Genomic DNA, 27284 nt, shown 5'->3' on the forward strand with positions numbered 1-27284 from the left:
GGTGACTTACTCTTTTGAAGAGTTAGAATTCTTCAAAAAACGCACGGTTGGATTAGATTGTTGCAATCTTTTAGAGCTTTCCGCTTGATTTTGGATCTCAAATAAAATAAACTTTTATTTTTAGGCAGAAAGGAACCTCTTTTTGACTGCTTATATAAAATCATGTCATAATCTGAAACCAAACTTGAACAGTATGGCCTCTTTTTTCACCACATATATATTCAAAGTAGGTTGTTGTGAGGGATAAAACATCCTTCCAAACAAAACAATGGGAGAATAGACACTTCAGCTCCAGTACTAGTCCAAGGTAAGTTACAAAAAAGGCTCTATAAAAGGTTCCTTGTACCTGAATATAACACTCAGTGATGAGAAGGAATTTACAATACATGATTGGTCCTGATGGTATAGTTTTTGTTTATGTATCACATGCTTGATAATTATCTCGTTTCCATGAAAATAGAATGTTTAGTTCAACATTATAAGAAATGGTAGTGAATAAAAGAACGCCATATGGAAGAATATGAAATCTTCATCCTGTTCTTGATTCAGGTATGCAATTTTGTTTTCTGGAAATAATGATACTCGGAATATGGTTCATGATCTTTTGGTGTTCCACCAAATGTTATTACTCATTTATTGTTCAAGTGTTGCATTGCAAAATGATGTACGAACTTTTGTTTTACTCTTTCCCTTAAATTGCAGAAAACAGGGATTGTTACATTTACTTTTGCACAACCACAAAGGTTAGTCTCATCGAAACTACACTTTGATTGAGATGAATGAAATAATACATAAGTGCATAAAGAAAAAAATCAAGTCCGACAAGAAATATCTCCTGATATTTTAAGTCAAACACACCCCTTTGGAGCACTGAAGTTAATCGATAAAGTACGTTAGTTAATATGTTGGTGTTAGGAAGTTTGTGTTTGAAATGCAAAGTTTTAAGGTGGAATTAAGTATTTACTTTTAAAATTGAGTTATTTAAGGAAGTTGGTAAACCAAACACTCTCTAAGACGTCATTTTACCTACTAAGTTGAGTTAATAAGTTTTTATTGAGGTATAGAGTTATAAAGTGAAGTTTTGTTTATAAATATGAAAAGAAGAGAGCGGAAAAAAAATGAAAAGATGAAATTACTCGATAAATATATATAAAAAAAGAAAGATGAAGTTCTTCAAAAGATGTAAAAAATAAAGAGAGAGAAGAACATAAAGTTATTGGATAAATGTGCAAATTTCAATAATGTTCACTAAAGTTAAAGTTGCTTAACACGGACGTGTGTATGAAGTTAATAGACCAAACATATATTCTAAAGGTTAAATTTGGTTGAAATTAAAATATAGATTATAATGTTAGGAGAAGGTTTGTAGTACACACACATAAGGCTAGTGGAGTGGCAAGTGCTATAACCATTTCACGATGGAATCTTTGCCCAAGAAAAAGAAAGAGAGGGATCCTATAAAAAGGACAGTCCAATTTCCAAAGACTCATCTTATAAAACAAAGTAGAATATAAAATTGACTAAGTGCACCATACAAAAGGGAAAAGAAAGTTAAATATAAAATAAAGTTGCTTATGATCAGAATGGGAGACCCACATTCACTCACTTTTCCATTCTTAAAAAGTAGATATAGGGTCAAAAAGAACTTTCAAGGGTGGGTTCGATTGGGTGAGTGAAAGTGCAAAAAAAAAAAAAAAAAAAAAAAAAAAGACAAAAAAAAAATTAAAATTATAGTTTTATTACGCTAAGTTGCAAAAAGAAATTGTATTAAACATTTGGGAAGCGAATTCAAATCGTTATAATTGACAATTAAATATTTGACTTGTTCTCTCTTTTTTAATCTCGTTTAAGTTTTCTTTTTAAAATGTTTGAATAAATAATTAAAAAAAATAACGATATCAAAAAATTGACAAAATTATTAAAAATATTTTCTTGTCTATCCATGAAAGACATTATAAAATCTATATTTTGTTATATTTATAAGTTCACTTTTTTACCTTTAGAACGGACTTTTCCCAAAAGTACTTTTTCTTTTTCTAAAGTTATTTATTGAGGATGAATGTCTTTAAGTTATCTACTTGATTTATATTTGGATAAATTCTGCCCCATTATTTTATGTTCAATTAACTAACAAAAATCTAACTTCACCCAAAATGAACTATGAAACTGTTTCGTCCCTTACCCAATTTTTTTCTCAATTCCATCAAGTTAGTATTTCCTTTATATTACATTTATTTAATAAATACATGACCTACACATTTTTATCCAAAATAAATAGATCACATAAGGTAAAAATAATTTAAAGAAAAACATTTGATCTTAGAGATGAAATATTTGGATAAATACAAAAAAAAAAAGAAAAAAAGGTAATTGGATAGGGAGAGGAAATATTTGATGTAGAGAGGGATGTTGAGTAGAATATTCAATTATGAGTTAATTACAATAAATAAGAATATAAGAATGTATGTCCTGACCATTTATATAATCGATATCCAAAAACTTACATTTTTTTTTTTTAGCAAAGGATGAAATGGAAGAGAACAAAGAGAACCTACACTTTCAAGTGACCTATAGGCATAAAATTACAAAAGACACCTACAAATCTCATCTTTGTATCTGATCCGGTGTGTGGTTGCTGGTGGTCGACGACGAAGCCGTTCTACCGTTCAGGATTCCATTGTCCATTGGCGGACTTACTCCCCATTTCCCTTCTGATTCTGTTGGCTCGATTACTTTAACAGATCCGTCCGACAACCCAATGGCTAATTGGTTTGGATCTAATGGATGTGTGGCAACGACGAGCGGGTATATAGCTTGGCTTCTACATAAGTTTGAAACGACAAAAAGAAACGTTATATCACTCATACAACGATTACGAGGAATGGTAGAATTTGATAAAAAGAAATCTTAAGCTTTAGTGTTGTAATCATTTTGCAAAAACATAAATTTCAGTTACTTACGAATTCAACATTGTAGGTGGCAAGTACACTGATGGGGCGATGCGACATCTTAGTCGAAGGGTATCGGCATCAAACACTCCGATATTACCATCGCAAAATGTTGCATAGACCAATTGGCTATTGCACGAATATGCTGCGTAGGAAATAGGAGCAGGAAGGGCGTCTTGTGGAACCCACTGAGGAGAAGAACCTAAGAGTTAGGAACAACCATATACTTATTGATATCATGGAATCAATGACGTTGGTAAAAATCTGTACCTGCCGAATACGATCCATTTTCGAGGCATCATATATAGCTATCTGGGTCTCGTGGACTACCAACAAGCGTATCTGATCAGAATGGAACTGGACACGAGTATCACCGATGGGTGCCTTTCCTGCTGGGAGCTGAATTGTTATGGATTTCCTCTTTTCCCAAGTGTCAATGCTCCACAAACACAGCTGCAGAGTTGAGGAATTATTATTGGTAAAAGATGGAGAAAAGAAAGAAGTAAGAACCAATGTTTTTATTCATGGAGGTAAAGAAAAAATTACATAAACGTCCAAAAGCCACAACACACCACAATCTTGTAGAACCAAAACATTTATAAGAATTTGGGCAAAAGAATTGACCTGATACCATTATTTTATTCCCCTTTTTAATAAGCTTCTAGTCGTAAGGACGAAAATCATACTGCTTTAAATGATGGAAATAAACTTAAGAGAGAAAAAAAAAAGAGTGGTGGTTTGAAGGTAAGAGCAGACATGATAATAAATATACTAATTTCGAGGTTGGATATATATAATAAATTAAAAAACTAATTTTGAGAAACGCATGGTAAAGCCGTAAGAGAAGGAAAATAATAAAAACCCCAAGGGAGAAAGTAAAGATTAACTAAATCACCAGGACAGTGAAGTTGTATAACATTGTTCTTGCAGAGCTCAGAACCTTGCAGATTACGATGAGCCAAATAAAAAACGATAGTGCAAAAGAACAAACGTTTGACTTTATAATTGTTTCTTAACAGAGGATAATAGAATGACTAGAAAATAAAATCACTCACTTGAGCATCAGCACCAGAAGAAACCAAAATATTGAGACTGGTGGAGAAGGCTAGACCTGTTATCCGCTTCTGGTGACCCTTCAATTTTGATTTTACCTGAAAAGGGAAGACATAAAATGCCATTCATGCATATAAGAGAGAAAATTAACATAGGATGAAAGCTATATTGCGAAACCTGGTAGGCTTAGGGATAATGCATGAATATTGAGAACCAACTCCCTAGAAAAGACTATGGAAGCAACTAAAGAAAATTTCTTGCACTATGACTGCTTCTCACTGTAAAATTGCTTTTATAAATATTAGTGGATCCACTCTATTTTTAAAACATGTTGATGTGACACAATAAATGGAGGGACTACGCGTGGTGTATAAAATTTTCCACTGCAACTTTCAAAGGGAAATACCTCATCCACTCTGACATTGTATATGTGAATGGTTGAATCCTCCATTCCTATGGCAATAATGTTGTTATCTTGAGGGTGGAAAGCTAGGAAAGTAGAAGCTGGGGGAGGAGGCATGAATGTTGTCATAACCTACAAATCAAAGCAATTCATCACCAACAGGAAAAAAAGAACTATAGGTTAAAAAGAATTTAGTACGTTTTGGATAATATACCTTGAATGTCATCATGTTAAATAATGAAACCTTTCCACCGGATGCTGACATTACGTACGAGTCATTTTTCGATAGTGCTATACATGGGACAGCTTCTTCAAGGTTTACACCTAAGACGTCATTAGTCATGAGAAGACCACTGTTTGGTTGCCAATGCTGCGGAACAACATTGGCGGTGGCCTAAAAACTCAAAGGTTAAGAGAATTGTCTTCAAAATGGATGAGAAAAAAGAGTGAAGAAAAGATGTAAATTTATGAATGCCGATAGAAACTAGTGTATCTGCTAATGAATCTCAAGAAACTAAAGGAAATTGGCATATGTATGCCGAAAGCTGTTCGAGCTAGTACCTTTCCACTTGGATTCTGTTCATTGCGTGTCCATTTCCAGAGCTTCTGGATTCCATTTGACCCAAGGGCCAAAAGACCAACACCGGAATTTGTATACAGAAGTCTAACGACCTGAATGATACGAAAGAATTGAGCCATGTGGGAAATATTATCTAAGATCTCAAAGAATTTGAACAGATAACAAACCTTGTGGGAGGAATCCGCATTGTCAGGCATGGTGACCAACCGGCAACTAGCTGGATCAACAATTTCAGCCAACTGCCAGGGTTTGGCTTTATCATTTGCATCTTCTACAGTTCTTGCTTTGTCCAAATTTCTCCCCAAACCTTCGACTCCATTCTTCAGAAAGTGGTTGATAAATTAAAATGGTCAATAATTCTAGCAGCAAAATACGCTAAATGACAAACAAATTAAAAGCATAGAAGAAATTAGGGATGACATTCTTGAACAACAAGTGTCTTTTTCCTGCAGAAGAAAGATTTGTCCAATGACAATGATATCTAAAACTTCCACCACAAGAGAATAAAATTAAAAGCAAGGTCCAAAGAAACAGGACTTATGAAAGGAGCCAATTCATAACCGCTCAACTTGTCACTGCTAAATTGGAGTATGTTACTAGAAAAAACTACAAAATTTCAGAGGCAAACACAACTTACGATAATTGAAGGAGGTCTGGCTGGGGAACTTCTTTCTACTTTGCAATTAACTGGACTAACGCTTGTAACGGCAGATGGGCCGGAGACCTAAACGTGCATATTTGTGAGTTTTGAAGATCAAATCAGAAGTTTTTAAAAAAGGTCAAATAAAGAATAATCCTATAACAACAACAGAGTAAATGTAGGTATGAACCTTCAAGGCAGATTCCATGGGCGACCTCAACGCTTCAAAAGGGGTGGTGGATTCAATTGCCTTTAATGATCTCATTCCCACAGCATTGGCAAGTATCTTAAACCCATTATCCGTTGTAACAGCAAGAAGATTCCCTTCCTTATTGAACCTCAAACGAGGAAGACTCTGAACAAGCACACATCTTAATTCATTGATGACCAGGATAGTAGAATAAACATGTGATATAAACGAAACAATACAAAATATACTAACCGGAAGTCCACCTTCTGCATCAGTATAAGTGAGAACATTGACGTTATCCATATCCCAGAACTTAATTTGACTATCTTCACCCACAGCCAAAAAGTGATTCTGGGTTGTATCAAACTGCACAACACCAGTTGATTTCTTCCTAAATCCAAGATATGTCCTCTTTATTGCTCCCTCACTCTCGTTCCATTCAACTAGATAAGAATCTCCCTCTTTACTTGTTCCACAGGAAAATAATCTGAAAAAATGAAAAGAAAAATAATAATTAAAATTATGGTATATTCAAGAATAGTCGAAATGAAAAATAGGAAGTACAAACATGGACAAACAAAATAGAGAATGAAAATTGGAACACAAACTAATAGATTCATAGTAATAGTCCAGAGATATACAGAACCTAGCAATGTGGGATTTGAGGAAAAATAGAATGAGGCAAGAGAGAAAAAATGGTAAAACATGATAGGAGAAGGGAATTGGATCAAGAGATGACATGATGACAAAAACTCAATAGTTCAATTAATCTTAATAGCCAAAACAAACAATCACATGACTGTGAGCACCTTTTTGCAGAGTCATAAAAATTAACGCAAGTGATTGAAATTAGAAACAACAATCAATCTGAAACATAAGAAGAAAATTAATTGAATATAATAAGTTTGTTGATATTCTAATGTAATAGCGCCAAGTTTTCCCCATTTCATGCATCAATATGACAACATACCTACTCCCATCCGCACTATAAAGCATCGTTGTACACCACTTCCCGGGGGCTTCATAATCAACTCTTGAACCCATATGATCATAGAGCCATGCCTTTATCTTTCCATCAAGAGCTGTTGAAAATATGAACTGCAAAGCAACAAGTCAACATGGAACATTAAGCTCCCAGTGAATCATATCCAATGAATGACTTATCATACACAATAGATTCAAAGGAATCCAAAAAAAAGTCGATAGATTTCCCTAACTGGTAGCATGTTCAATTAACATTTTTATATCTAGCATGAACTCACTTGAATGTTCTCCTTGTGATGAGGACATATGGAATACACCGATGCTTCATGCCCTTCAAAGGTAAACAGTTTTCGTCCACTTATATCCCAGACCTGCACAATTTCTCAAATTATAAGCAAAAGCCAAGTTCGCCTAAAAAAGTTACACATAAATAAAGATTTCTTAAAGTAAGAGTGATGATCACCCTACCTTTATGAGCTTATCTTCTCCACAAGTTACCACACAAAGCTGTTTATTTGGATGGGCAAAAGCCAAGTCATTCACTCCACCTATGTGGGCATCAATCTGGAAAGGAAAGGTAAGAAATGGTAGGTTAATAGAATATGAAGTTATTGTATTAAATCTGTAGAAGACAAACAAAAGTATAATCACACCTCCGTTTGTTGGTTTAGTTCATTTGAACTATTATATGAGTATAAGTGAACTAAATGTTTGGTAAATGCAACCCCTGCAACAAAAAGAAGTGAGATAATCAATTGGGCACCTATAATTGGTTACCACCTATGACTAAGATATAGCAACACATTTTCCCGTAGTCAAACTGAACGTACCAACAAAAGTCCCATCTGGACTCCATGTAACTCGGCTGACAGATATTGGAGTGTCTTTTACAATGGCAGCCTGCAAGCATATTTAGTAAGACAGTAATATCAGGTCATGACTTCAAATAAATTCCACATATTAACATAAAACGGGACAACTTTGATGTTCCCAAAGAGAATATTAACATAAAATCAGACTACCAAAAGGTCCAAATTAGAACAAAACCTGAAATGCCAATGACCTAGATGATAAATCCCAAAGCTTGAAAGGCTTCGAAATCAATCTCTCCCGTATACCAAGCTCCCAAAGTGTAACTTCACCATTGTTAGAACCAACTGCCCGGAAGACCCAATAGGTAAGGTATAACAAGAAAGGAAGAAAATATCTCAAAACTTGGACTAAGAAATCAGACATAGAACTTTAGATCCGAGTTGGTTCATTTGGTACATAAACATACCAAGAAGTAAAGTGTGGTGAGTAGGATGGAAATCCATGCTAGTGACAGTGGACCCTTGGTGCAATGTCAAAGCTACTGTTCTCGGAAGGTCTTCAATTGACCAAGAAGCTTGCTGTCGGGGTGCTGGGTATGTGACCTGAAAAAATATAGAGAATTGTTGGTGATATATAATTAAATTTGCCTTTAACCACCGGCTTAAGCTTTTGGGTGAATTGGCAGTTTAATATGGTATCAGAGCAAGTGGTCCAGGAAGATCCTGTGTTCAAGCCCTGCATTGTCGTTTCCTCCCCAATTAAAAATTAATTTCCACTTGTTGAGCCTTTCAAACATTTCAGCCCACAAAATTGATTTCCACTTGTTGGGTCTTTCAAATATTTCAAGCCACAGGTGAGGGGGAGTGTTAGTGATATATAATTAAATTTACCTTCAACCACCGACTTAAGCTTTGGGATGAATTGGCAGTTTAATAAGAACATTAAGAAATCTTAAATCATCAAAAGTCACACAAAGACCAAATTAAAGAAGATAAAGAGCTGCATTTACATAATAATATAAGGATTATGGAAAAAGTTACCTCCTCAACAGATTGAGCAGACCGCAATCGCTTCATTAATTGATCGTGCTCAGGATTCTGATAATCAACCATACCTGGATTTGATGGAGGTGTTCTTGCATGTTTCAAAATTGAGACTGCATGTGCAACAATAATGGAAAGTTATTGTCCGGATTCAGGACAATATATTTATAAAATTGCTTTACCCAGGCGTGTGTTCTGTGACAGAAGAGGGTTCTAACAAAATATTTTATATGAATGCCTCTATTTTCCTGTAAACATTGTGATTATTTTATATGAATGCCTCTTTTTTTAAAAGGTTTCATAGAAGTGTTGCAAATTTTAAATTTCAGGTGGTGCTGCCTTCCAATTAAAAAACCTCTAGCACAAACTCTTACAAGCTAATCTTTTGAAAGAAAAACTATAAGTTGTTCCGCATTAATGTTACTATGGAAGCTTGTTGAATTATTTGGCTTGGTATAATTTTGGAATTGAGGATATTTTATTTCACGATCTGGGATTGAACTCCTTATCTAAGGTCTCTGGGATTACTGTGCTCGATTCAGGCCAATTGCAACCTTTCCTTACAATCTCGTTTTGGCTTTTAAGTTGGGAGGATACCTTTTTCTACCTATCTTGTGATCAACTGTCAAAAGAATTCTTCATTTTAAATACATTGCTTTACAGCTCCCTATATACTTTATATACTCAAGTTGAAGCAGAGAGAGGAATAGGCAAATTGAAGAAGAGATCAAACCTTGATTTTGTGGAACAGGAATGGATGATGCAGTAACCACAGCTGCTTGGACAGACGAAGAAGCTGAAGCATTTGCCATCCAGCCAGCTAAAGCATTGGCATTAGCTGCACCTCCAGTTGGTGGGAACGGCTGTTTGATAATAACATAAAAAGGAATTTAGAAATAACTTAATATTCAGATGCATCCAAGGAGAGGAATATGTAACACCCATACACTGTGGGCTCCTAGTGGGGCATAAGGTGCCGGTTTTGCAACAGGAAGATTGACGGGTGTTGGTGCCAGAGGACCGTTTGGTGGCGAACATGTATGGTCCATGAATAAAGTCTTGATATCAGGATTTGGCCGTGGGTTCTTGCATAACTGATGCTGCCAGTTCAAGCTGCATAAAACAAGTATTATCAATGGTATGGAATTAAAAGAACAAGTACCTCAGCATCTACAGCCACTATCATCTACTAATGCGTTAATGATTCGGTGTTGTATCACTAGCATTTTAATTACTAAGGAGGCAATTTTTACATTAATATAAATTAGTGAAATCAAGGAGTAAGGTTCAATGCCAAAGGTTGAAACTCTCATCAACAACTAGGATTCTAACCTTTGATTGATAAGTGTTCGTAATCTTGATGACTTCAAGGCTGGGAAAACGAGCTTGTCTCTGAAAAGAGGATTTGCCTCTATAAGCTTTTTCAGCTCTATCAACATTATACTACGAGCAGCTTTTGTGTCACCATACTTGGAAAGCTGCTCATTTTCCCTGGTAATAGTTTATTCAAAGAAGTAGCAAGACTCGGTAAATAAACCCCAAAAAATTGATAAATTCATCCCAAGCGTTATGAATAATTTCATCAAGCCATTCTTTTATATGCAATCTATGTACATTTCCTCCATATCATCTATATCAAGGAAGGATATTCAATCAATTTAGGTTGCTTATTAATAATGTACGCGCAATAACTTACCTAAAATTAGTAAGAGTCAAAAGCTGAGTAATTTCTTTGTACAACTCCTCATTAAATGTTGAGAAAACTTTCAAGTCGCTTACCAATATCTCCACAGCCTTTGCTTTGTCACTCCTTCAACATCATCAAACAGGACAAGTTATATATCATTATAAGAGAGTTAAATTCTTGTACGTATGAACTATGAAGAAAGAGCTTAAGTACCGGTCAAGGGCTTCAAGATACTTCTGCTTCCTTATCTCGAAAAATATCTTCATCGAGTATCTGTTATCATCGACTTTAGTATATCCAGATAAGTACTTTTCAACTTCCTCCCATTCTCCAGCTTGAACTTTATCCTCAAAGTACTTCATATTGAAGTAAAACCCAGATTCTTTCTCCAGTCTACACATAAAAAATACTTCCTCAAACAAAACATCAGCAAAACTCCAAACTATTCACTTTGAGGGAAAAAATGTCACAAATTAAACTATAATGCTAATAATTGAAGTAATGATAATAATTACAAGAAAAGCATCATGCCATAAAGGAAATCTTTTGGTTCTATTACGTCTTTAACTGTCATTTCGCCGATTCCTAGCAACAGAAACTTTTGCTTAAAATGAAACCAACATTAAGAATCTAAATCCAGGATATCTTTTCACATCTTTCACTACGAAACAGAATGTCAGCATTCTGTAGTGGTACATGCTACATACAAAGTCAGCTAGATAAAAATCCCCCCTCCCCCACTATTTTCCCCAACAATCAGACATCAAATGTAAAAATTAATTCAAAATCCTCGATAAAAAAAATAATAAATAAAAAGAGAAAAAGAGGAAAAAAAGCGCTAAAAGAATTAATTCAAATCTGCTTTAAGCATATACTAGCCAGATGAGAAACCAGCCTGCAACAACAATAAGTAATGCGTTTCAACATTAAATTCAACACACACCAAACAAACATATAATTCAGATTCACAAATTCTACTTCCTTTCATCCTATTTAATTCCATTACAACCAAATTCAACGACTCCAACACAGAATTAACAAAGAACACAGTAAGAAAAAACTCACCTATGCACCGATTCCTTGAACTTCTCCTCCTCAAGGAATTGAAGTATAAGAAACACCAATTCTCTGCTTAAAGACGACATTTCTTCCAACCAATAATCTCAGAAGGCAAAACCTCACCGTCCAAAAACCAAACCTCGAAGCGGAGAGTTCAAATTCACACCAAAGACGAACGAATCCAGTCCAATATCAAAAGCAACAACCAAATCGATGGTCAGACTTACTGGAAATCCTGAAAACACAAAGAATCATGAAGGTTTGAAGCATCACTGGGAGCGAATTCCAAGGAATTCTAGGGTTTCAGAAGGCTGCAGAGACGAGAGAGAAGAGGACTTGGTCTCGCTATCTTCGATGCGTTGTACAGAGGTCTCTCTTTTTCTACATGCCTATCAGTGACAAAAAAAACTTTGATAACCATTTTCGATAACTTATCAGAACTGTTATACTGCTTATTGATAAGTGGAGTGAGTTATGAGTTATGTGAGATAAGAGCAATTAAGAGTCCGTGTTGCGGATTCGAACCACTAATTCAAATCTAGTGAATATTCGTGACACACGTCCAGTCGTACCCTACTCTCTCTCTCCTCTCTCTCTCTCTCATCCTCATAGCTCTTTTCGTACTGTCGCTTTCGGTTTTGGAATTAATCGGCTTTACATAATTAATTATCGCCGTAGTTATCGCGATTTATTCCCGAGTTTTTGTGGTACTTTTCTTTTTGTTTTTTTGTTTCTAATTTTCCTAAAAAGTAAAAAGAGTCTTCACTCGCGAGGTATTGATGCTTTCCCTAACGGATTGGATTTGAGTTCTCACTGTGGGTCCCACCTTGATGCCTCTTCTTTTGCTCTTTTTTTTAATTCATCTTCAAATTTTTCATTTATTATTATTATTATTATTACTTTTTTTTTTCTTTTACTTCCAATTAGATAAATTTTGTGTTTATCATTTCCATAAAATATTAAATTTTAATGTACATTTCCATAATTTGTAAAAATGATGGGAAATTTTTAAATGTTAGAAATTTAAAAAGTTAATACATTTTATTATTTATTTAATATTTTAAATTAGAAATGTTATCTTAAATCTCTTTTCTTGTGGAATCCAAACGGTTTTCAAACGTAAATTTAGTGTTTTTGTTAACATAAAATAGTTTTCATATTTTATAGTTGTCCATTTTTCAATTTTGTCTAACAAATTAGTAGATTCTTAGGATCTTAACATTTTGAAAGTTGTCTATCAACTAGTACATTAAAAAGAATTGTTACTATTTTTCGGTGTGTATTTGAAATTTTGAATTTAGAGTTTGTATAAGCTTTAACCTTTATTTATTGAAAAAAAGTTCTATCTTTTTTTTTAATCGTGGGTTTGTTATAAATGCCAATGGAGTTTAATTGAACATGTTGGTGTGAGAATAGAAAACCACTTATGGAGTAAGTAAGAACTTTATGATAGAGTCTTGATGCTGTATATTGAAGAGATGTCGATCAAAATTACTTAACAAAAGATTGCTTGTAAAGTGGAGAATCACACACTCAAGGGAATCATATCTATATAGCATTAAGAGAATCTCATAAAAGGCTTTGAGAGACAACGTTTTTGTGTGGAAGTGAGAGATGACCTAAAATTTAAAGGAAGTACATCTAAGCTAAAACTAAAGAACAGTTTTTATCGTATAATAATTTCTTTGCACTTGTTAAACTCTTTATTTTCATCGAACGAATAGCCCCAAAGGTAGATAATATTGCAACAAACTAGGTTTTTTCTGTTGTCTATAATGTTATTATTTGATATCAATTTTTTTAGTTGTTTTGTGTCATTATGTTACAAGTATTGTGTTTTTTATTAGATACGTTGTAGTTTTTCGAATTTAAACTTTATTGTCGGAAACTTTTTTGAAGATAAACTCATATATTGTTGGATACAAATTGAAGATGCAAAATTCTATTATGGACACAAATCTAAAGAATGGTCTACTAAACGCATTTTACTTTAATTAATGTTCAAAGATCAATTCAACACAAAATTCAAAATTCAAAAATTTTTATAATCAAATTGTCTTTTTTATTAAAAAAGAAAAAAAAAACATCTTTCAAACTAAATGAATGTGTCCTCAAATTTTTTTTAAGCTACAATTTGAACATAAGTTATAAAATTATATAATTAGTACCTAGAGATATCTTAATAAATAAGAATTAAGATAATTTAGTAAAGAATAAATAAGGTAAGTGGTAGTCATCATCTCAACTCCATAAATATAAAACAATTCCACTTCACCATCTTCTCTTTTCACAAATCTTTATTTTAAATCAAGTGCTTCATCTTTAGATTAAGTGTAAATTAGAAAAATTAATCACATAACCCTCATCCCTACTAAACTCACAAAAATAAAAAAAAAAAAAAATAATCGAAATATAATTTAAATTTAATTATAATAATTAATTTTCTTATTTATAAGTTCAAAGAATAGAACAAGATGGTCAACCACACTTTGTATTCATCCATATTTTTTACTTCCCATAATTTATAATTAAAATTTAGTCCATATAACTATATAAAATTCTTAATATTAAACAAATAATAAGTGCTATTTATGATTTCATCAAATCATGGAAACTTAAATTCAAAACTTTTAAACTATATATACCAAATTTATAACTTTTTTTCAAATCACATATATAAAACGTGTAATTAAATCTTTAAAAGATAAATATATGTTTAAGTCGATAAATATTTATAGAATCTGAAATTTTGATATATTTAATAATATTTTCAATAATAAAAAAATTGATATATTTTGTAAAATAATTAAATGAATTTTCGAGAGTCCAATGAATTTTGCTATATTTTGTAAATAGTTTTTAATATTTATTTTTACCGGTAACAAATTTCCTAATTTTGTTATAAAAAATGAAATTAAAAGAAGAAATGGAATGTCATGCTCACACGTTTTGTTGAAAACATTGAGCACGTCTCGACACAGCAACATGTTAAAGTATATAATAAAATAAAATAGAAAGAAGAAAAAAAATGACAGCTTTTTCTTTTATTGTTTTTACATTAAATATTTGGTTCAAAATAATGAAACATCATTTGTCTCATTATATATAAAAAGATAAGGTTTCTAGTTGTAGTTGGTGCGGAATTTCATTTTCTCATTTTTAATTATTTCATTATTTAATTATATAGTATAATTATTATTTTTTTTAAAAAAAAAAAAAAGAAAAAAGAAAACCCTTTTTAAAAGCTTAAGAAGAAGGAAGCAACAACTCAACCCGAGTTGCATGTCCTTTCAAGTAGGGGCCTACAAATTTCTAGGGACCACACTTATTTGCCACGTGGTGGGACTTCCTTAACTCCACCCCCTCACGCTCCTTTAACTGCTCGTCTTATTTAGTGAAGCGGAAAGCACATGCTACGCGCGTTGTGTTTGCGTCATGATGGCACCAATACAAAGGCTTTTCTCTTTTTCTATTCTTTTTTCTTTAATTTCTCGCGAGATGATTCATACGCCATTTTATCCTTCTCGTAATTTCGAGAACTTTAGAGCTTTTTTTGTATGATTCATCAAATGGATTTTATTATAACTATATTATTAAATTTCAATGCTAATATGTTATCCGTTGCTTCTTCTTCCGTTTTCTATTTATGCATCATCACATATCTCGAAAGATACCAAACTTAGGTTTATGTAATCCACTTTCTTAAATTGTCCATTGTCGTTTAGTGAGTTTTGTAAGATACACTTATTAATTGAGATTTTCAGATAATAATATCATTCAATTTCAGTGTTAATATGTTATCCGTCGTTTTCTCCCTCTCTATTTATGCACCCTCACATGTCTCGAAGATACCAAACTTAGTGTTTGTGTAATCCATCTTATTAAATTGGTCATTGTCGTTTAGTGAGTTTTGTAAGATACACTTATTAATTCAAATTTCCAGATAATATCATTAAAATTCAGTGTTAATATGTTATCCGTCGTTTTCTCCCTCTCTATTTATGCATCGTCACATGTCTCGAAGATACCAAACTTAGTATTTATGTAATCCACCTTATTAAATTGACCATTGTCGTTTAGTGAGTTTTGTAAGATACACTTATTAATTGAAATTTTCAGATAATATCATTAAATTGCAGTATTAATATGTTAGCTGTCGTTTCCTCCCTCTCTATTTATGCATCGTCACATGTCTCAAAGATACCAAACTTAGTGTTTATGTAATCCACCTTATTAAATTGGCCATTGTCATTTAGTGAGTTTTGTAAGATACACTTGTTAATTGAAATTTTCAGATGATAATATCATTAAATTTCACCGTTAATATGTTATCCGTTGTTTCCTCCTTCTCTATTTACACATAATCACATGTCTCGAAGATACCAAACTTAGTATACGTAATTCACCTTATTAAATTGGCCATTGTCGTTTAGTAAGTTTTGTAAGATACACTTATTAATTGAAATTTTCAGATAATAATATCATTCAATTTCAGTGTTAGTATGTTATCTTTCGTTTCCTCTCTCTCTATTTATGCAGCGTCACATGTCTCGAAGATACCTAACTTAGTGTTTATGTAATCCACCTTATTAAATTGGTCATTGTCATTTAGCGAGTTTTGTAAGATACATGTATTAAATGAAATTTTCAGATAATAATATCATTAAATTTCACTGTTAATATGTTATCCGTCGTTTCCTTCTTCTCTATTTATACATCATCACATGTCTCGAAGATACCAAACTTAGTGTTTATGTAATCCACCTTATTAAATTGACCATTGTCGTTTAGTGAGTTTTGTAAGATACACTTATTAATTGAAATTTTTAGATAATAATATCATTCAATTTCAGTGTTAATATGTTATCCGTCGTTTCCTCCCTCTCTATTTATGCATCGTCACATGTCTCGAATATACCAAACTTAGTGTTTATGTAATCCATCTTATTGAATTAGCCATTGCCGTTTAGTGAGTTTCGTAAGATACATGTATTAATTGAAATTTCCAGAAAATTTCAAATTTCTAACATTTTCTATTTTAATAATTTTTATTTTCTTATTTATTTTAGTGTTGTATCTTTACATATATATGTGTAAAAATTTTAAATAAACTTTTTGTTTTTGGCTAATTTTTGAATTTGAGATTACAAAGTTATATTAAAAAAAAAAAAAAAAGACATGTTTGTATTTGTGTTAAGTCTAGGTTCATAAATTTGATCTTAATCTAAACAATTATTTTCAAGAGATAATATACTTTATAATATTTAGGCAAACTATAATTAATTCATTTATAAACCTTCCTTCTTTTAGATAATGTATAATTATTAGTTTAGAGTTATATACACTTTATAATATATTAAATTATACATATTTCAATTTAACTTTTCCTTTTTAAGTTTTTAGAATCGACTTGATTTTTAAAAATATCGACAAAAAATAGATAAATTAAAAAAAATTGTCGAAAGAATGTTATAATTTAATTTTTAGAAATAGAAAACCAAAAACCTAATTGTTACCTAATAACAAACGTTTCTTATTTTATGTAAAATTCTAAATTTGTAGAAAAACAAAATCAAATTGAAAAAGGATTTATGTGATGATAAAATCAATTGAATTTATTCTTCAAAATGGATGGTGATTGCATTGTCTCATTTGGCAAAAAAGAAAAAAGAAAAAAAAGGGGGAATATAAATAGCAAAAATTACCATTTTAAAAATGAATTGAAATTCTAAAGAGAGAAATTTATTGGGAAGCATATTGCCTTAATGAGTGTGGTCATTAAGCAATTTCCAATTTAGCTTTTATTCTAAATTTGGGATTCTCTTTTCATTTTAAGCATCTATCATTATGATTATTATTGAAATTGATTGGACATTTATGCACATGAAATTGCAAAGTAATGCAAATTAATTATTGCATTATAAAATAATGACATAAACAAAACAAATATATATATATATATATATATATATATATTGAAAAATTGACGAGAGATCTAACCTAACCAAACTTCTTGAAATTCAAACCTACAAATTATACGTAACGATGAAGGTTCAACTCTATTCAAATATAATTTAAATCGATAATATAATACTCATAATTCAATTTTCAAACCTACGATAGAGCTGTAAGTAAAATAACGAGAATAGAATCGCAAGAGAAATAAATGTCATAAGATGTTTTAACGTATGGTTTTCAAACCTACCCTATTAAACAATCAAATATAATTAAGCTAAATAAATTTTAAAAATTAGTATGAATATGTTATATCATATCTCTATAAAATCTAATTTAATCGCATTAAATATGAGTGATGATTATTCAAAAGAGAAAAAAAATTGACATCGAGTCATATTATACCGTCAATGTTATTTGATTTAACTATATATATTGATACGATGAGATTAAAGGTAAAAAAAATGGTTCGATTAATAAAAATAAAAATGATATTTTGATGTCTCCTTTTTTATGCACATAAAAAAAGATTATCGAACAATATCTATAACATCACCAAATCTTTGGTGGGATCCATTGGCTATTTTATGATCTTGAGGTCTTAATTCTATTTTTGAAATGTTTGTCTCTTGTAGGGCTCATTGGATGGACAAGTTTTTTTTTTTTAAAAAAAACTTAAGATTATTTGTTAATGATTTAGGGTTGGGTTGATAATCCATTGGTTTTTAGTTTTCAATAAAAAGATTTTGAAAGGATTTTGAAAAACATTTATAAATATTACTTATACGTATTGTGCGTTTTCTTTTCTTTTTTATTATCCACTTTTCGAAAATTTGTTATAGAAAATTAAGTCAAGGTTTAAAGGCTAAGCTTTCGTTTGGTTATAATCATTTGTTTTTTTAGATATTACACAAAAATCTACACGTTTTCATATTTCATATCAAATTTTGAAAAAATATATATATTTTTTAATTTCTTAAATTTTGATGTGAAAACAATTTTTTTCAAGGGAAAATGAAAATAAATGTTAAAAGATTTTCAAAAAAATCAAATAATTATTGAACAAAATCTGAAAAAAGAATAGCTTTGAAAAATTCCAAATTTTATAAAGAAAGAGAAATCAATAGCAATATGTATTATCCAACGAGACCTAATGATGAGTAATCAAATATTTTATTTTCTTGATAACGCGAGCAAAAGTCCAATAGTTTCGTTTAATTAAGTATATATATATAAAAAAAAACTATAGTTACGTTTGATGAAAAACAAGAGGAGGGAGTGAAAAGCTAGAACGGAAAACTAAAGGAAGAAGCTCAACAAAAAATCGAAAAAAACCTTATAATTATATCTGATGAAAGAAGTGAGGAGCTAGAACAAGAAGCTAAACAAAGAAAAAAAAAAAATAAAGTTGTGTACGGTGAGGAACAAGAAAAATGAGCAAGAAGGTAGAACGACAAGCTAGAAACAAGAAATTGTTTGAGTGACATACTTATTGTTTCGGTTCTAAATTCCGATAACTCTTTTTACACATCTCTTTTTCAAAAATAGATTAAAAGTTTAAATGAACAGTGAGCAAACAAAAGACCTCATTTAATAAACATTTACTCTATAGTGTTATCCGTTAATCTCAGCTGAAAATTGCAAAATCATCCTTAATTTTTCATACATTTTAAGACGGATGACGATTTTTATTCCAACGCTCTTATGACTTTCTGCTCCAAAAGGGAGTTTTCAAATGCTAATGAAAACTCAAAAGAGAGTATTACAACTTTTGAAAGAATATAAATACTATTAAAATAGATCACGAAGCTTTCGATTTTAGTAATATCGAAGGTTAAATTAAATCAAAATTCCAAAACTTTTAAGATATGTTCCAATTATTTGTGTAGACCTTATAAAGTTTCGATTTTATTCTTGAATTTTAAAATTTATTTTTTGAAAACATTAATGAATTTTGAAAATATCACTCAAATAAATGATAGAAATTGACATATTTACAATTAGTTGTTATGATTTATTTCATCTAAAAAAACATCATCGTTAATATTATTTACATAGCCAATTTTAACACGTCATCTGTCACATCATTGCATCAATTCTATAAGATTTCGACGATAATTAATCTTTTTAATATTTAAAACTGAAAAGAAAAAAATATTTTTCAAAAGGGGGTTGAATTATTTTATCATGATTCTTCTCAAAATGTTAAAACTTAGAAAAACAATCTTACTCTATATAGATTTATATTAAAGAAAGAGAAATAATTAAAAGAAGCAAAAAGCCAAAAATGAAGGAACAAAATTCAAATATGAAGACCGATCATATGATTTCATGACCAATTTGAAGCTTTGTGACATTGGGAATAATTATTTATAATGATTAAGTGCAACTAATCTTGCAAAATTCACTATCAAGTAGCATTTTTATTATTCATTTTTCTCTTTGTCATTCCATGCCTATGTCATCTTCTTGTGTGCATTTGAGAATCTTGTACTAAATTTTTAAAATTTTAAAATTAAAAAATCCAAATTAATCTCATTCACTAAATATAATTTAATGTTCTTGTTTAGTGTGCTATCCATCAATCTAAGTCCTTTCCTTTCCCACTTGCCATAAAGCAAATTGCTTTAATTTATATTCCTCTTCCAAGTGTTGAAATTCCACATGGACACATAAAATTTGTAGGGCCAATTTGGTGGGGGAAAAAACAAAGAAAATAAGAGAAAATGAACAATGCATTTTTCACAATTGAAATCATGAAATTTTTTGTTCTGTGATCATTAATATATTTTTGTTTATTGGTGGAATATGTAGGGTTTCTAAAAAATTTAATATTACCGAACAAAATAAACTATTGAGTTCCAACTACTTGGGTTAATAAACCATTGAGTTCAAATTACTTGGGTTATGTTTAATTTTGTGGGACTAAATATGACGATTTTATCAAATCATAAGAACTATTTTTGGATTAAAATTTTGAGTGTCAAAGATTTTCTTTATCTTAGCTTTTTGGGCATGCCAAGCCAAAGATGGTATAACATTGAAATTTTAATCTATTTTGGCTTCCAAGAAAGGCTTTAAATTCTCAAAAAGAAACTATTGAAATGCTAATATGTGAACAACAAAAAAGAGAAAAATTGGACATTTTCTAATGAACTATTAAAAATGATGATATTACAATTGGAATAAGGAGAGCAACAATATGTTTTGCTTATTGGTTCTTTTCTCCTATAGTGGGGATACAAGGTGATGTTCTTGCTCTGATGAGGAGTGGAAGAAGAGGCAAATAGCTGAGATATCATCCATTGCAATGCCTCGTCTCTTCCGCTTCCATGCCCGAACTGCACACTCGACCAGACGTTTTGACGCTTTTGCTCTATCTGGTGTCGACGATACAATTTCCACTGCTTCTTGGTTGGTGACAACATCCCATACCTAAAGAAAATAAATAAAGTTATGTTTATCACGTAATTCTCAATAGTTTTTTGAATTTTCGGGATGTCATTTTCGAGTTATGAAGACACTAATGTGGTGTCTTGTAAAGTCATCACAAAGTCCTTTGGCTGCAAAACAAATGGTTCTTCTTACTTACCCCATCAGTGGCCAATATAATGAATTGGTCTCTGCTTGTTATACTTCTATGTGTCACTTCTGGCACAGAAATGAGTCCAAAGTCTTTAATACAATAATCACCAAAGGCTCTCGACATCGCCAATCCTGGTGATTCCTCGTTTGGAAGCCAAACTCTATGAACTCCTGGCTCGTCACTTAAACAAAACACCCTCCCATTGCATTGAATTATCCGTTCGGCCTCCTCTGGAGACGGTTAAAGATCAATAAGTAAACAAAGTCGAACTACTTCATTTATTTTCCAGATAGAGAGAAGAGAGAGACTCACGAGGTAGGTTTGGTTTGAAATCAACTGTGAGCTGAACCGCTACTACACTTCCATCATCTGAAGTAGTAGCTAAAACTGCTCGGGAGTCACCTACATTGGCCAAAACGACTAGTTCGCCCTGGAAAAGAATAACAATGATTGGTTTTTTCAGAACAACAAAGCATCAATGTCCTTACTTGCCAAGAAGATCAAAAGCCAAAAGTATATGAATTCAGTCAACTAAAACATCAATTTAGAATTCGATTGCATAGTTAAACATATCACCGATGCAGGTCTGGAAGAAGAAGTAACGGATGTATTTGTATTTTAACATTCAACTCAGCCAAGTGAAACATAAACCAATTAATCTTCCAACATTCATCTTCTAGATCCTTGGACTACATATTGGAATAGCATTAGAGATGCAGAGTTGGATGCAGAGTTGGTAGAATTTCAATAGATGATTATGATACTCTTCCTACTCAAGAAACATAAAACCAAATTGGATCAATAATCAGCAACTAAAAAAGAAAACTCCATTTTACCTGTTTAACAATGGACAGGGCAGTTGTTCCACTGTAAAATGTATCGATTTTACGGTGCTGCTCGAGTTCGCGATCGATGGCAGCACAAGTTCTTAAATAAGAATGCTTCCATATATCATATCGTTGATGCTTCTTTTCTAAATCCAATTCTGGGTCAAGAAAAGCTTGAGCAAGTCCTTGCTGCCAATGGCACAGCAAAGAAGGTGGCAATGATTCTCTTACCGTCTTAGCAACAAAATGACCCCATGGTCCATGCCCATCGAAAATCCCACAGAATATCATGTCTTCTTGGCAACCAAATTCCTAAACAAAATAAACAAGCAATTTTTATATTAGCACAAGGAAACCCTCACAAGCTTTACTTTATTCAATTGATTCTCTTACCTCCCATACAATGCAGCAGTCTTGGTTTACTCCTTTTTCGCCTTTCTTTGAAAACACTGAAGCAAAAGTATCCGAACCTTCTGAATTGAGGACACCGGAGGTGCATAATATCGAGTCTTTCCTTTTGGCATCCTTTAACATGGCTTTTGCAGATTCTCGCCCTCCCCCGTCATCGAGACTTCCGGAATTTCTACCTTTCTTGAACGAAAATGACCTTGCGAGCCCATTGAACATGGTGGAGAAATGCCCCATCAGTTCAACAATTCCAATTTTCACAACCCCACTGATCCCAAACTTTGGTTCTTCCTTTTAAAGAATCAATTTCTGACCATCAAATTGCTTAAAATCAGTTTAAATCCAATTCCATGTGCATGTGCACTAAGAAACTGTAGATTAGAAAAAGATTAAAAAGAGAGCTGTTGGGCAAAAACAGCTTCCAAACAGCCTCAAAACTTACAACAGTTGTTTATGAGACATGAGAGTCAAAAGGAATGGTTTTATTGAGTAAAAGACAGGATCCGACTCAGAAAGTTAAGAATCTTATACTTTTTATAACAGGAAATGACATGTCACAGTGAATTTGTAAGGACATTATCATAATGTATATGCAAAGCCTGTAAACATGAATTCTCAATAAACAGCTGAAACCCGAAAGAATATAGTAAAAAATATAGAGTAGGTCTGCTAAGAAAAAAGAAGAAATGCAAGACAAAAAGGACAAGAATGCTGGAAAGTTAAACAAATTTTCTATCCTCAACTTGCCTAAGGATCAATAAAAAAATCAACCCACTTGTTTGATATTCAAGGAGGGAAACTTTGTTATACACAACATATCATCTCAGTTCAGAAGAAAGTCTATTCTTTCTTTCTTCCACTGTGAGAAAATGTTCCTGTTGTTTATAGATCTTTTGAACTTTTCTCATCCTCCAAGAAGAGAAACTATTCTGTCTTTCACTGTGGAAAATTTTCCTGTTGTTTGTCTTTTGAACTTTTCTCAGCTCCCAAACAGAAAAGTATTCATTCTCTCTTCCACTGTGAGAACTTATTTTCCTGTTCATATTTTTTTTTAACTTTTCTCAGCTTGCAAACAGAAAAGCTAAGGTAATTCATTCTCTCTTTCACAGTGAGAAATTCTTTTTCTATTGTTATTTCTTAAAGAACTTTTCTCGGCTCCCAAACAGAAAAAGCTATTCATTCTCTCTCACTGTGAGAAATTTTTTTCCTGTTGTTAATCGATATAACTTTTCAAAAGCTTTTTCGCCTATGAGAAAATTTTCCCAACTTTCACTGTGAGGAAACTTTCCCATTATTACTATTTTGAAAAATTTCTCAGCTCCCAAACAAAAACATATGCTCTGATTTGTAGAACAAAGTTTTAACCTTACATACTTCACAAACACTTAAAAAAAACTCTCCAATCAGAACTCCAAATTGCAGAATCCCTTAGAACAATCCCCCCTCCCCCAACTCCAACCAAAAAAAAAACCCCCACAAAAGAAAATCACTTCAAAATTTTCTCACTCACCAAACAACTAACAGGGGAAGGAAAATTTGAGGAGAAGACAAAAAAGAAAATCAAAAAAATCAAAATCCAGATTTCATAACTTTGATTCTATCAACAGGTTCACATACCAAAAAAGAACAAAAATCAAAGCCATTAAAAACCCAAAACTCAAAAACAAAAACAAAAGTAAAAAAAAAAAAAAATCCGAGAAAAGCAACCTTGGATTTCTCAGAAGAGAGGCAAGTCAGAGAGCCGAAATCCAAAGAAATGACCGGAAAAGAGAGCGAGGGTGGGGATTCCGGCGAAGTGGGTCGGAAGTGGGAGTGAAGAAGGAGAGGAATTGATGAGAATCCATAAGAAAGAAAGAAAGAAAGAAAGAAGAAGGAATCCGAGATTGATGGAGTGTTTGATATGATAATTGGGTGTGGATTTTATGAGGAAGAAAATGGAAGAAAAAACCGAAAGTGGACGTACGACGAAAAACTGTAATCGAGTGGTGTGGTTATATGTGATGTAAAATGTGCTCTATTTTTATTCCTTACTCACTTTGGAAAAACAAATAAAATCAAAACCAAATATTATAATTTAAAATTTTAAAAATATTATCATATTCTAATAATAAAAAATTCACAAAATAATGATAATAATAACAATTATTATCGTTATTTATTTTGTATTTTGTGTTTCTAGTCGATTCTCAATTTGGTCTTTTTAAGATTTAAAGTGTAGATAAAGTTAAAATACTACAACAGGTTATTTCACTTTAATAAATTTTAAAGTTCCTTTTTCTTTTCTCAAAATTAGTTAGACAATTATAATAATTTTTATGGTATTAATGTTTCTCGAATAGGTAGTATATTTGTTTGGGTAAAAAATGGAATAAAGACCGATGTATAAATTATATTTTAGATTGATTGAGACGACGGTAGTTAAATTTAGATATTCAAAAAAATACAATATCATTTTAACAAGTCCCAAAATTCCAATAACGATCTCTTGGAAAAAGAAAAAAAAAATCTCTTTAAATCTCAACTCATGTAAGTAAAGGAAATAATAAGTTACCAAGATGTGAGTGAGCATGACAGATTGAAAAATTAAGTTGACAAAATCAAAGATTATCGGTTGGAGATAAGGAGGTAATTGGTCATTGTTGGTTTGGAAAAAATCCAAATCGACAACACTCTAAATTGACCAACCATTGATCATTTGTGCTTCTTTATGGTCGTGGTCGGAGTTGGTTTAAACATTTACTAAACCGACTACCATGAGTTCAGTAATAATTTAGTAAAAAAAAGCGACTTCAATCAATCAAAGCTCACCCTTACTAAAAAAAGTCGGAAGTCATACCCAACATCTTCCAAAATAGAAGAGTCACGACCCTCGTACGATTACGATTTAAGTTTTTCATTCTTTTAATATTATGTTTTTATCCATCTTTTAGAAGAAAAAAAATTGGAGTCAAATTTAGTGAATATTTTTTTAAAAAAAATTGTTAATTTTTTTCCAAAATTTTGGTAAGAATTTTAAGATGTTTATTGAAAAAAACCCAACAAATTAAACCTAAATAATTGTCTAACAAACCTATTTAATTTTAGAAATATGAAATGTCACTAAAATAAACCCTTAAAAGAATAAGAAGATTTTATATAAAAACAATCATGAAATAATTCAGTTGTGAGAATATATGTTATTAAAAGTAAATAATGTCTTCAAAATGTGCAGTGTTCCAATTGATTAGGGTTGGGTCAACTTTGGGCAACAATTTTTTTAAGTAAAACTTTGGATGTGTCAAACTATTTTTATAATATGTGTCTAAGAAGTTGTATTATGTTTTTCATATAATTAAAAACAACAGCAATATTTTATTAGTTTAAAGTTGAAAACGTCTTAAACTATTATTCAATATCTTATTGAGATTGATGCATGCTATCATTTGAACGATGATGTTAAAGAAATTTAGATGCGTAATTGAGTTATCTTGATTTATAAAATGAAGTACGTAATTTGTGAGACCAATTAAGTAAAGTATATGTAATAATTAATGACGGTGATTGTGTTTCGTAATGATAAGTTATATATTAATCCGTGACACAGTTATATTTTGTATTCTTCAACTTTAAGACTACATCGTTTAATTTAATATGTATTGTATAATCTTTTGTCGATGTAATTAAAGGTTGAAATAAAGATTAATCAATATCCGAATAATAAAATAAATAATAAAGATTAACAAACTTTCGATTCTATCATTTGAAGATAATATTGATATCATAGTATTTTGTAAATATTTTAGTTCAATTTTGATGTATTTAAAAACGCATCACCATATTTTAAAGAAAATAAAAATAATTAAAAAGATCAAATAAATTAAAGGTAATATTAAAAAAAAAAAAGTACATTATATTACAAAATAATTAAAAAAAAAACTCAACATTTATTTAAGAAAGAATATAAATCCAGATTATAGAAAGCATTTTCCTCTCCAAAAAGAAAAATTAGTAGCTTGTAGAATTCAATCTTCAATCCAAATTGATTAGAGTAAAACAAAATATATTTGAGAAGAAAATTTATTTTGTCATTTTAAAGAAAATGATTTTTTAAAATAAAACATTTTAAAAATATATTTTAAATATCCTGTAAGTTAGGGGTGATCGTCGGTCGAAGTTGGTTTTTGACAAAAATGAACCTAAGTTGATTTGGTAAAGTATTAAATCAACCTCAACATCGAAGAGTAAGGGTGGATCGATTGGATCGATTTAAAACTTAAAAATAATATTTACAAATTCTCAATTTAAAACTTTTCGAAACTAACCCAGATTGATCTTTCTTATTTTCTAACCGACCGACTTTGGTTTGGTCAATCGGCTCGGTTTTCGATCTATCGTGTTTACCCCTTTGATAAGGTAAAAACTTGTATCATTTGATCATATATTTTTTTGTTATATTCTATAAATATTTTCTTTAATTTTATGTTATATATATATATATTCAAATAATTATAATGAGTTTAAATTAAGGGAAACTTTCATAAATGTAACAAAACACCAAACTATTTTACGGTTCGTGTAATAAAGACCATGAAATTAGCCATTTTTTTAATATTTCAGGTTTGCTCTTCCACCTTTCTTTCTTTTTCTCGCTGCGATTCTTTCATCGTCTTCCTCCTCGCTGTGATTCATCGTCTTTCTTATTTTCCTCCTCTTTTTTTCTGCAGCGATTTCTTTCCATCGTCTTTCTTCTTTTCTAATTCTTTTTTTACGTCGTTTAATCTTTCTATTGTCTTTCTTCTTTTCCTTTTTTTTTTTCTGCTGCAATTTCTTTCCATCGTCTTTCTTCTTTTCCTCCTCTTTTTTACGTCGTTTAAATTTACGTAACCAAATTTAAACGACTATGTACAAAAAAGTAGCAAAATCTAAAAGATCGTGTATAAAGAATCTTAAAAAAGATCATTTAGATTGGAGCCAAATGTAAATGGTCGTGTAAAAAAAATAAATCATGAGCTAGACAAATGTAAACGATCGTGTACCAAAAGAATTAAAAAAATCGTTTAGCCAAAACTAAATTGTATAGCAAAAGATTTTTTTAAAAAAAAAATCGTTTAGCCAAACCTAAACGATCG

General features: G+C 31.3%; 2 protein-coding genes across 2 annotated transcripts; both read right to left on the reverse strand.

Moving 5' to 3' along the window:
* Nucleotides 1–2409: 2409 nt before the first annotated feature.
* LOC103494476 (topless-related protein 3-like) lies at nt 2410–11855 on the reverse strand. Its single transcript, XM_008455674.3, has 25 exons — nt 11407–11855; nt 10555–10734; nt 10351–10464; nt 9987–10145; nt 9602–9767; nt 9388–9517; nt 8652–8767; nt 8078–8213; nt 7846–7955; nt 7629–7698; nt 7452–7525; nt 7267–7362; nt 7077–7169; nt 6785–6912; nt 6067–6301; nt 5815–5979; nt 5622–5708; nt 5152–5304; nt 4966–5076; nt 4619–4798; nt 4408–4536; nt 4004–4099; nt 3219–3401; nt 2961–3136; nt 2410–2821 (listed from the first exon to the last, which is right to left on the reverse strand). The coding sequence occupies exons 1-25, from the start codon at nt 11484–11486 to the stop codon at nt 2605–2607; spliced, it is 3384 nt and encodes a 1127-aa protein (XP_008453896.2). The 5' UTR covers nt 11487–11855; the 3' UTR covers nt 2410–2604.
* Nucleotides 11856–20474: 8619 nt separating this feature from the next.
* On the reverse strand, nt 20475–24187 carry LOC103494482 (probable protein phosphatase 2C 34). The gene is made up of 6 exons (XM_008455685.3): nt 23884–24187; nt 22162–22485; nt 21778–22080; nt 21254–21371; nt 20948–21171; nt 20475–20790 (listed from the first exon to the last, which is right to left on the reverse strand). Exons 2-6 carry the CDS (start codon nt 22411–22413, stop codon nt 20584–20586), a joined length of 1104 nt encoding a protein of 367 aa, XP_008453907.1. The 5' UTR covers nt 22414–22485; nt 23884–24187; the 3' UTR covers nt 20475–20583.
* Between the last annotated feature and the right edge of the window lie 3097 nt (nt 24188–27284).

The sequence above is a fragment of the Cucumis melo genome, chromosome 5 (genome assembly GCF_025177605.1).
Source record: "Cucumis melo cultivar AY chromosome 5, USDA_Cmelo_AY_1.0, whole genome shotgun sequence".
NCBI lineage: Eukaryota > Viridiplantae > Streptophyta > Magnoliopsida > Cucurbitales > Cucurbitaceae > Cucumis > Cucumis melo.

What these genes read in the sequence shown, in the direction of transcription:
- LOC103494482 (XM_008455685.3), bottom strand. Translation starts at nt 22,413, where the DNA reads ATGGGGCATTTCTCCACCATGTTCAATGGGCTCGCAAGGTCATTTTCG. An exon ending in ACTGCTGCATTGTATGGGAG is followed by an intron (nt 22,081 to 22,161) that starts GTAAGAGAATCA and finishes TATTTTGTTTAG; the next exon opens with GAATTTGGTTGCCAAGAAGA. An exon ending in TTATATTGGCCACTGATGGG is followed by an intron (nt 20,791 to 20,947) that starts GTAAGTAAGAAG and finishes TATTTTCTTTAG; the next exon opens with GTATGGGATGTTGTCACCAA.
- LOC103494476 (XM_008455674.3), bottom strand. Translation starts at nt 11,486, where the DNA reads ATGTCGTCTTTAAGCAGAGAATTGGTGTTTCTTATACTTCAATTCCTT. An exon ending in CGAACACTTATCAATCAAAG is followed by an intron (nt 9,768 to 9,986) that starts GTTAGAATCCTA and finishes TGTTTTATGCAG; the next exon opens with CTTGAACTGGCAGCATCAGT. An exon ending in TCCAGATGGGACTTTTGTTG is followed by an intron (nt 7,526 to 7,628) that starts GTACGTTCAGTT and finishes TTTTTGTTGCAG; the next exon opens with GGGTTGCATTTACCAAACAT.